This window comes from Aegilops tauschii, chromosome 6 (genome assembly GCF_002575655.3).
Source record: "Aegilops tauschii subsp. strangulata cultivar AL8/78 chromosome 6, Aet v6.0, whole genome shotgun sequence".
NCBI classification, from domain to species: Eukaryota; Viridiplantae; Streptophyta; class Magnoliopsida; order Poales; family Poaceae; genus Aegilops; species Aegilops tauschii.
In genome coordinates, this window is record NC_053040.3 from 416,964,923 (window position 1) to 416,976,389 (window position 11,467).

Sequence of the window (11,467 nt, forward strand, 5' to 3'; positions counted from 1 at the left end):
CCAACACTTACATCGCTGCATAGAGGGGGGAGAGTTAGTGTTGACGGCGGCGAAGTTGTTGGTGTAGATCGTCGTCACGATGATTGCCCCAGCGGTGCTCCGGCGCCAACGGGAGAGAGGGGGAGAGAGCGCCCCTCCTTCTCCTTCCTCCTTGCCCCCTAGATGGGAGGAGGGTTCCCCCGTTGGTCCATGGCCTCCATGGCGGTGGAGGGGCAGGAGCCCCTCGGAGATTGGATCTCCCTCTCTGTTCTCTTCTGTTTCGCGTTCCTGTTTTCTGGCCCTTCACCGTTTCTTAAATTCTTGGAGATCTATAACTCCAATTGCGCAGACAATTTAACACAATTTTTTTCCTAAATTATCTTTCTTGTGCCCAAATAAGAGCCCCAACTGACTTTAGGGGAGCCCACAAGACATCTGGGCACGCCAGGGGGTGCCCGCGCGCCCTGATGGGTGGTGGAGGTCGTGGGCCTCCGTTTGCGTTGATTCCAACACCCAAAAATCACATATATTCCAAAATAATTCTCCATAAATTTTTATCGTGTTTGGACTTTGTTTGATATGGATATTCGGCAAAACAAAAAACATGCAACAAACAGGAACTGACACTGGGCACTAGATCAATATGTTAGTCCAATAAATCATATAAATTCTTGCCAAAAGTATGTGAAATTTGTATAATATTGGCATGAAACAATCAAAAATTATAGATACGACGGAGACGTATCAGAGCGCGGGCAACGCAGATCCAGAGCGGCGACAGACGGGAACCGGCATGGGCGGCCTAGATCCTCTCGGGCGGCGGCGTGCAGAGGATCGGCCACCACGAAGTTGGTGTTGTAGTACTTGCCGTTGTCGAGGATGAGCGGATCTGTAGGCGTTGCTGTCGGAGAGGAGGGGATCCGATGGCGGCCTTGTAGGAGAGGAGCGGATCCTGCGGTGGAAAGGAGCGGATCCAGTGCGACCTTGGCAGCGAGGAGGATCTCACGCGCGTCGGCACCGCCGCGACGAGGCTGAGCAGGAGACCGGCGACGAGGTCCACCCCACCACTGAAACCCTAGCAAGAGGAAGTGATGTGGCCGACCAAATGAGATGGGATAAATCAATCGACGCGGTGGAGAAGAAAGTGCGTAGCGAGAGGAAGTTATGGGTAGGCTAGGCGCCGTCGGAGGGTGCAGGAATTGGGCGGCATCGGGCGTCATAGGTGGCAACGAGGAGTGGTGCAGGGAAGAGGGTGAGACGAGCAAGAGAGGGGAAAGTTCCAGAGAGGGTGGGCGGATTGGTGGGAGAGGGACGAGAGTTGAGAGGTGTGCGAGAGACGCTAGATCGAGGGACTGAGGGAGAGTGTGGACAGCTCAGATCGACTACAGTGGGGTGTGTGGGTTGCTTCCTGATTGGTTGAAAACATGAGGTATTTATTAAAATTATATCTTAGTGCTAAAAACAGGAGGTTTCGTGAAGCAGCTACCAAAATTATTTTGCAAAATGGCATCACTAATTTTCACTTAATTTAGACCACATTTTATGGATGATCACCTATTTGTATGCATATCCGATCCTTCTAGCTATTTTTGGTCATTTAAACAAATTTCATTGATTCGATAGGAAGCAGGTCAAATTTGAACTACAGGTGCCTCATAGTTTTCTCATGATTTTTTCCAAAAAAATATTTTTAGGTACAGAAGTATCTGTTTAATCATAGAAACACCAAAAAAAATCAAGATTCAACCACTAGCTACGAACGGTCATGGACGTCGTTTTAACCTCATTTTGAAACGGGCATGAAAAATTCAAAAAAAATTGAAAACCTTCGCATTGTGTCATTATATGTGACCAAGTTACCAGGAAAACATAATAATCTTGTAATACAACAATTATTTAAAAAAAGTATTCTCAGAAATGAGCTATCATGTGTGAACATTCATGGCTTTCAAGCCAAATGATCAATCTTATGGCCGCATGCATGGCATAGTTTGTTCAAATGGTCTAATATTGTGCACAAGGGTGCATCTTGGAATGGCAAACAATGTTGCCTAAGGAAGTTTTCTTTTTCTTTGGACGAAAAAATCATTTTCCATTTTTCAGTGCCCAAAATGAGTTTTTTTGTGAAGGACCTACCATATATTTGTTGCAAAATTGGACCAATTCATTTTTCTAAAATATTAGGCCATATTGAATGTACAATTGACCAAATGGTTGGGTGTCAGAAACTTTGATCCACCTCTCATGAAAAAGACAAATTTGTGCCTCAGTTGGAAGTAGGTCAAATTTGAACTACAGCTGCCTCATAGTTTGCTCATGATTTTTTCCAAAAAACATTTCTAGGTACAAAAGTATCTATTTCATTAGAGAAACACCAAAAAATTTCCAAGATTCAACCACTAGCTAGGAACGGTCATGCCCACCATTTTGACCGCATTTTGAAATGGGCATGAAAAATTAAAAAAATTGAAAACCTTTGCATTGTATCATTATATGTGTCCAAGTTACCAGGAAAAATAATAAAATTGTAATACGGTAATTATTTTAAAAAGTGTTCTCAGAAACGAGCTATCATGTGTGAAGATCAATGGCTTTCAAGCCAAATGATCAATGTTATGGTAGCATTCATGGCATAGTTTGTTAAAATGATCTAATATTGTTCACAAGGGTGCATCTTGGAATGGCAAATAATGTTGCATAAGGAAGTTTTCATTTTCTTTTCACGGAAAATTCATTTTCCATTTTTCGAGTGCGCAAAATGAGTTTTTTGTGAAGGACCTACCATTTAGTTGTTGCAAAATTGGACCAAATCATTTTTCTAAAATATTAGGCCACATTTAATGTACAATTGACCAAATGGTTGGGTGTCAGAAGCTTTGATCCACCTCTTGTGAAAAAGATAAATTTTCGCCGATTTAAACGGAAGTACGTCAAATTTGAACTGTAGCTGCCTCATAGTTTGCTCATGATTTTTTTTCAAAAAACATCTATAGGTACAAAAGTATATATTTCATTAGATAAACACCAAAAGTTTTCCAAGATCCAACCACTAGCTAGGAACGGTCATGCCCGCCGTTTTGGCCCCATTTTGAAATTGGCATGAAAAATTCAAAAAAAATCAAAAAATTCGGAAAATCTTCGCATTGTGTCATTATATGTGGCCAAGTTACCAGGAAAAATAATAAACTTGTAATATGGTAATTATTTTAAAAAAGTGTTCTCAGAAACGAGCTATCATGTGTGAAGATCAATGGCTTTCAAGCCAAATGATCAATGTTACGGTAGCATTCATGGCATAGTTTATTCAAATGATCTCATATTGTGCACAAGGGTGCATCTTGGAATGGAAAACAATGTTTCCTAAGGAAGTTTTCATTTTTTTGGACGAAAAAATCATTTTCCATTTTTCGAATGCCCAAAATGAGTTTTTTGTGAAGGACCTACCATATATTTATTGCAAAATTGGACCAAATCAATTTTCTAAAATATTAGGCCATATTTAATGTATAATTGGCAAAGTGTTTGGGTATCAAAGCTTTGATCAACCTCTTGTGAAAAAGACAAATTTTCGTCGATTCAGCTGAAAGCGGGTCAAATTTGAACTGCAGCTACCTTATAGTTTGCTCTTTTTTTCCAAAAATCATTTCTAGGTACATAAGTATCTATTTAATCAGAAATACATGGTGTGGTGGTGAGACGTCGAGGTTTGGACAGTGGCCAAGGGCCCCAACTCCAGAGCGCGTAAATTGGCATGCGAGCCTCGTGGTCACCGCGTGACCGTGGCGTTGCCACGCATTGTAGGCGGCCTAGGCATGTTTGGTGGGTTGGACACTCCCTCGTTAGGTGTTAGGAAGAAGAATACAACAGAAGAATCTCACGAGGAGACTGAACTAAGCTCAAACATGAATTAGCAGGCAAGTGTTTGATTAGCGGTGGGGGAAATGCACATGGACAATGGACCTGAGTTTTGGCTGAGGATGATGATCTACTAAGGAGACTGCCTTGGCAAATTGTCAGCTCAAATGGAGGAGCCTAGGTGGCACTTGTTTTGCAAAGTACCCCACTGGCAGAAATATGGATGTTGTAGCTGGGCTCAAAGGAATGAATGGATTGAGCTGAAATTTGGTGGAGGATGGTCATTTGGTCATAGGAAAGCACTGTAAAAATTTGATACAATTTGGACATGCCAAAGTGGCACTTCCTTCACAATGCTCTTCTCTGGACAGAAACTTTGGAAAATTATTGAGAGGAATCGGCCAAATGAAATGACCTCTAATTTGGTGGAGGTAAGTTATATTGGTAGGAACATGCCGTGCTAAATTTTCAGCAATAATTAACCAATATAAAATATAGTTGCTGGATAGAGCTCGCATTTTGTGGAGAGTGATTATTTGAGCGTATGGAAGATTTGGAATGATCTCAGATCATTTGGATAATCCTAGCTAGTACTTCCTACACAAAGCTTCTCTCTAGATAGAAACTTTGGAAATTTGCTGAGGAAGATTTACTAAGCAAATGGAGCTGAATATTGGCATGTGGCAATGATTTGGAGATGGAAGATACCCAAAAAGTTTGAGGGCAATAGGAGGGTCTAGATAGCACTTCCTTTGCAATGTGCCAATCTGGACAGAAAATAGAAATTGAAGCTGGGCTCACATAGATGATTGATTGAGCTGCAATTTGGAGGAGGATGATAATTTAGGCATATGAAGGCACTATGAAAATTTCATACCATTTGGATAAATAAAAATGGTACTTGCTTCACAATGCTCTCCACTAAGAAAATTGGGAAAAATATTGAGGGAAATCGGCTAAATTAAATGAGCTAAAATTTGGTGGAGGGAGGTTCTATGGTCAGGGTCATGTCCTGGTGAATTTCAGCAATTAGAAAGCAATATAAAATGTAGTTGCTTTAGAAAGTGAAAATATTACTAGGAACAAAGATTGGATGGTGAGCTCACATGGATTGTTAGACGGGGCTCAATTTTTGTGGAGAGCTATTATTTGGGCATATAGAAGATGTTGTAAAAATTCAACTCATTAGGATTTTACCGGCCTGAGGAAGAGGAAATGGATGATAGTGAGCTTGTGCCTTCTCCTCCAAAGAAGAAGAAGCCAAAGAGAGTTGGGCCTTCTAGCAGAGCTCACCAGAAAGAAGAAATTGTTCTTTTTCATGACTGGGTGCCTTCAGAGGATGAATTGGGTAATACTTTAGAAGTCAATGACAGTGATTATGATGGTGCTATCAAAAGGAATTTAGTTTTATGTGGCAAGAGGAAGAGAAGGCCCAAGAAGAAAGATGACAGGATTTTGTATGACGAGAAAGCAGAAAATCCTCATCAGCAGATATATGAGCACTTATGTTTTGAAGATGTGTATCAATTCAAAAGATCTCTAATACAATTGCATATAGTTCAGTTGAGGAATTGTAGTTATTGGAGGAATTAAAACACAAGATAATTGTTTATTGCAAAGTTGATGGATGCCCCTTTATGATGACAGCTTCTTAAATCATGAATGAAAAGACATTTACCATTGGAAAATTGAGATTGTTACGCACATGCCCTGCAGATAGTGAGAACACAAAAGTGACAGCAGATTGGTTTGCCAAGGAATGTGAGGATGCAATTAGAACAGACCCCGGGACAAAGGTTGACACAATATTATAAAATGCAAAGGATAAGTATGGGGTGGAAATACCCAAGAGCAAGGCCTACAAGGCTAAGAGGAAGGCTTTGAAAGTTGTTGACGGATATGTTAAAGCACATTACACTAGATTCACAGACTGTTTGTAGGCAGTTTTAGAGGAAAATCCTGGCAGTAGGTGTATTGTGACAACAAGAAACATACCAGAACACCCAAGCCCCAACCCTAGGTTCCATAGGATGTTTATGTGCCTCAATGCATCTAGGGAAGGCTTTCTCAATGGGTGTGGGCCATTTATAGGTATTTTCATTAGTGCACCTTTGTGCAACCCTTTGTTTCTGCATTTTACCTGTCTCAAATCATTGCTTATTTGATGCAGGTGTTGACGGATGTTTCATAAAGTTAAATAGTGGCCAGCAAGTCCTGGCAGCAATAGGCGGAGATGGAAATAGCAATTTCTTTTCTATTGCATTTGATGTGGTTGACAAGGGAGATGCCCCATGTTGGAGCTGGTTCTTGTATCAGTTGAGGCAATGCATTGGAGAGAGTAATCAATTTGGCATTTACACTTTCATATTAGATAGGCAGAAGGTTAGTGAACAACATACACTTTGTATTAAATCAAGAAATGTTTTTTGTTCAATTATCACATTGAGAAATCTTATTTATTTCCTCAGGGCTTTCAAATGTTGCTGGCCAAAAATTTCCAAATTCACCACATAGGTACTGCCTTAGGCATATCTATGCAAATTTTCAAGCAGCTGGATTTAGGGCTGAGGAGCTGAAGCAGTATATGGACCAGGTTATTTATTCATATACTGAAAATGGATTTGATGTTGCAATGGCTAAACTTAAAGACGAGGATGAAGAATCATGGAAATGGTTGGTTAAAATCCCAAAAGAAACTTGGGCTAGGCATGCAATGGACTACAAAACAGATTTAGTTGTGAACAACATTAGTGAGGTCTTCAACAGGTACATACTAGAGCTGAGGTTGAAGCCAATTAAAACCATGACACATGTAATAAGATCAAAGTTGATGGTGAAGTATCAAGGGACCAGGAACAAAATAGAGGAGGCTAGGTGGGAGATAACTCCTACCTATGCAGAGAGGCTAGAGGAGTCAAATGGTATTCTAGGTTTTGCAAAGCAGCACAATCTGGACCAATGTTGTGGCAAGTTAGTAGTGGTGATAAGATATATGCAGTGAACCTTGAGGCATGGACCTGTGGTTGTACGAGATGGTATATGACTGGTGTGCCATGCAACAATGTTGTGGCGGCCATCAATAAAGCTAAGCTCCACCTTGAGGATTTTGTCATGATTTTTTTCAAGAAGCCACTCTATAGAGAAGCCTACAAGCATATCATCTATCCCGTGCCTGGTCCTGACCTATGGTCCAAAACCAACTCACGGGACATTGATCCACCTGATTTCAAGAGCAAGAAAGGAGTGCATCAAACTGTTAGGAGGAAAGGCAAGGATGAGTTTGTTGTGCCCAAAGTTTCCTCAAGGATGGCAACCATAACATGCAGTAACTGCAAAGAGCAAGGCTATAGATGCTCTAACTGTGGTATCACTCTTACACCATCTCTTCAGATGAGGAAAAACAAACACAAGGTACTTCACAAGTGTTTTTTTTTTTGCATTGTTCACTTCTTAAGGTAACATGTTTACAATTTGTTTTCATGTGCAGCCAAAAACAGGAGCTCCTATAGTGAGGAGGTTGTATCATTAGCACAAGGCAGTGCCCAGACAGCCTCAAGTACAGAAAGAAAGACCGGAGCAAATCTACGTGTCAGTGCAACTCCTATAAGCACTGCCCCACCATCAGCTCATACAAGCATGGCTCACATAACTCCTGCAGCAAGTGCTCCAGCAACTACTGCAGCAAGGGTTGCATCTCCTGCAGCTAGGGCTCCAGCAACTACTGCGGCAAGGGCTACATCTCCTGCATCTAGGGCTCTACCAAAGGATCCATCAACTACTACAATAAAGGCTCCAGCATCTGCTACAACCAGGGCTCCATCTTCTGCGGCTAGGGCTCCATCATCAACTAGGGTTCCACCTAGATCTCTCGTGACAAGATTAATGGCAGCAACAGCCAAACCCGTCACAAGATCAAGGGTTGCAGCTACCAGGCAAGCTAAAACAACTAGGTCTAGGCCTTTCTATGCCCCCAGAGCAGCTTATGGTCTAAGTCCTTCAAAAAGGCTGATAAAACCAACAATCGAGATGAGAGATTACCTGACAGCTAGTTGTGCTAAGTGGGAGTGATGTGTTTTATCATGGTCTGTGCAAACTAAATTATTTTGCTTTTCTTTGTGAGTGCAAACTGAAGTATTTGCTTTGTAAGAGTGCAAACTGAAGTATTTGCTTTGTGATGCTATGTAATATGGTACTGTGTTAGCTTGAAACAAACCATATGTGCTACGCTACTGTATGAATGACTCGTATGTAATGTGATATTGTGTTAGCTTAAAATAAATTATGTATGTGTGAGTTTTCTCTGTGATGATCCACTTTTACAGTAAAATATGGTCATTTTCTTGTACTCCCTCCATTCCAAAATAGATGACTCAACTTTGTACTACTACTTTAGTACAAAGTTGAGTCACCTATTTTGAAACGGAGGGAGTACCAATTTGGTATCCAGAAAGGAGTCAATTTTGTAAACCAAGAAGAGGTCATTCTGTTGTACCAATTTGGAGTCAATTTCATCTGCGGGTGGCACCTGGAGATGCTACCAAATTGGAAACCTATTTGCTAGAGATGCTTCCAAATTGGAAACCTACTTGCAGCTAATATGCTATCTGACAAACATAGTAGCTTCCAAATATGGACACAAGACAAACAAACATAACTACTTCAGATACTACAGATAGCAAAAGAAGGAGATGTTGCCAACAAATTCAGTCCAAAAGCATACATAGTTCGGCACATTGCAACTTCCAAAAGCTACAGACAGTTGAAGCAGTACTCCAGTTCAAACTAAACAGAATCTAGTTCACTACTAACTGCAGAGTGCAATTTCAGTCTTCAGACTGATGAACTTCTTCAGTTCATCAGTCGAGCAGCACATCTTTACTGAGCAATCCTTCCCTCCAGAGCATCTTGGCCACTGGGGCCTGGGTCGCAGGATGTACAGTAGTAACCATTGTGCCGACACCAATCGCGGTGCTGAGGAACTGGAAGACCCAACGAAGCTTCCCCCAATGACTACTCCAGAGTCCAGAGTAACATCCATCTCAAACGTGTAAACAGATCAGCAAAATATGTCGACTTACCATACCAGCTGTGGCCTATGAGGAGCTTCAGCTCACACCATCAGCATCGACATAGCAAGAGAGTGTCAATTCTCAGCCAGCCGTGTTTTAAATAAGCCCAAAGATTTAGTACAAGTCGGAACTCAAAAACATAGTAACCATTAACAGAATGCATCAAATTCAGTACTCACATTGGTCGTCAAACCAAACTTAGTGGGATGATCTGTTCCATCTCCATTTACCGTAACAGGTGATGCAGCACTCAAACAATGATTACATTTATCAAATTCTAACTCATCTCGCTGAAGAAAATGCTAAGAGACAAATTCCTAGTTCACATAAGGAAAAGGCTGACCATGGAAAAGGTTGAGATTTATGTATGATGGACAGCGCAACCTCACCCATGCAGTGACTGCAAAACTGCAATGGTGATTAGGTGAATATATAAACCTGTAACATTGAGTTTTTCATGTTCAAGTGATAAAATCAACGAGCCAACAATCTTTCTCACAACTGTAGCAACCGATATATGATGCACTTAAACCATGATGAAACATTGCGGAGTTTCTTCAGAATTCAGGTGCTAGCAGAGCGAGTTGCAGAGTACACATCTGGAGTATCTGGATGCGGTAATAAGAATGAAACATTGCTGCCATTTAGATGGTTAGTGAAGATTCAAAACATGTGAGCCTACAGCAGGATCCTTCATACCGCAACTTCAGCTGGCGGCTTCCCTTGGCAAGCAGCTGCGTAGGCTTCAGCAAGGCCTGGAAGAACATGCCTATGAGCATCTATATGCCTGCGCTGAAATGTCTTCTCACTAGGCGTGATCATCGTGTAGAAGCTCTGATCTTTCTGAATCAATCCATTCTCCTGGAGCACCTTCATCACATAATGCCGAGGGACCAGTCGGCACTTCAGGCTGTACATCACGATTGAGGGCCTGGCAAGGATGTACCTGGTGTCAACACCGACCACCTTGGTCAGGAACTCCTTAGCACGGCGAAGCTTCTCCCCAGAGATCCTCAGCACCGTTGGGTTGATCCTCACCACGTTGGTCACCTCAGCCTCAGACCACCCAAGAATCTCCTCGAAGAGCTTGAGCTTGGCTGCCATCGTCTCGGCCCCAAGGCCTGTTGTCGTGGTCACTGCCTGCCTGAACATAAGCGAACCACGAGGGACGCCGAGCTTATCAGCGCGCTGCAGGATGGACATTACGGTCTTGGGGCTGCTGGTGAGCAGTCTCGAGTTGGGCACGCACATCTTGGCAATATCGTCGGCACTTAACCCACTCTCCAGTAGCACCGCGATGTTGGGCTTGACCACACGCTCGAGGTCCGACGTGAGGAGGTAGTAGTTGCGCTTGAGGATGCGGATGAACTTCTCCGGCGAACCCAGGAAGGGCAACCAGAACCCGAGCTTCTCCTGGATGCTGATGGAGCGGAAGACGCCAGGGGCCATGCGGAGGAAGGACCGGACGTGGTCCTCGGAGAGGCCATAGCCGCGTAAAGTGGCAACGCGGGCCTTGAGGGTGCTGTCGACGCTGCAGTTGAGGATCCGCGGGTCGCGGGCGACGATGTGGGCGATGTCGGCCTTGGAGAAGCGGAGGGTGGGGCCGGCGAGGTAGGCGAGGACGGAGTCGGCGTTGGAGGTAGACTTGCAGTGGGAGACGTGTTTGGCGGCCTTCAGGGCTTGCTCCGGCGTGAGGCCGCAGGTGGTGACGAGGTAGTCGTCGACGGCGAAGGGGGCCGGCGGGGCGTTGGCCACCGAGGTGGTTAAGAGGGCGCGACGGAGAGAGAAGATCACGGGTGAGGCGGGGAGACGGAGCGAGAGGAGTTGCTTGTGGAAGAGAAGCATCGCGGCGGCGGCGCGGCGGCGGTGGAGTAGGTATTGCAGGAGAGTCCGCCGCTCCGTCTTTGACCTCTCGCGGCCTCGCCGCAGAACCACTTTAATCCTACAATTTGTTGGGCCCGATTGGGACAACGAAAGCTCTAGTCCAGTTCACTCTTGGGCCTAAAATGACACCACTTTATTCCTACAAGTTGTTTACTCTCCTTGCCTAAAAAAAAGTTGTTTACTCTCCTATTCCAAAAAAAAGTTGTTTACTCTCCTACAAGGGAATTAGTCAAGGAGATCCAATCTCGGATCTCTGCCTGCCTATTCTTGTTGGCAGCATAGGGCCTTTCGTGCCTCAACAAAAGTCAAAATCAGTCTTCTCAGATCAGTGGGATTAAAGTGGCGGAATCGCCACCATCGATCAGCCATTTACTCTTTGAGGATGACAGTCTGTTGTTCGTCAAAGCCAGTGTTGAGGGAGCTAGTTTGGTGTCTTCTTTGTTCGATACTTATTGTCAGGCATCTGGGCGGAAAATTAATCATGATAAGTCATCGGTTTTCTTTAGCAAGGGTTGCTCACAGATAGTTAAAGAGGAAATGAAAACTATCCTGAACATTCAGAATGAGAGCTTATGTGAGAAATACCTGGCATGCCTACTGATATAGGTAGTTGCAAGAATGGGGCCTTTAAGTATTTGAAACAAAGAGTATGGAGCAAAGTAAAAAAGATGGATGGAAAA

At 43.4% G+C, this 11,467-nt stretch overlaps 1 protein-coding gene across 1 annotated transcript; it reads right to left on the reverse strand.

The window, feature by feature from the left end:
• Nucleotides 1-9,061: 9,061 nt before the first annotated feature.
• On the reverse strand, nt 9,062-10,856 carry LOC109767393 (transcription termination factor MTEF18, mitochondrial). Its single transcript, XM_040392807.3, has one exon. It carries the CDS (start codon nt 10,746-10,748, stop codon nt 9,597-9,599), a length of 1,152 nt encoding a protein of 383 aa, XP_040248741.1. The 5' UTR covers nt 10,749-10,856; the 3' UTR covers nt 9,062-9,596.
• Between the last annotated feature and the right edge of the window lie 611 nt (nt 10,857-11,467).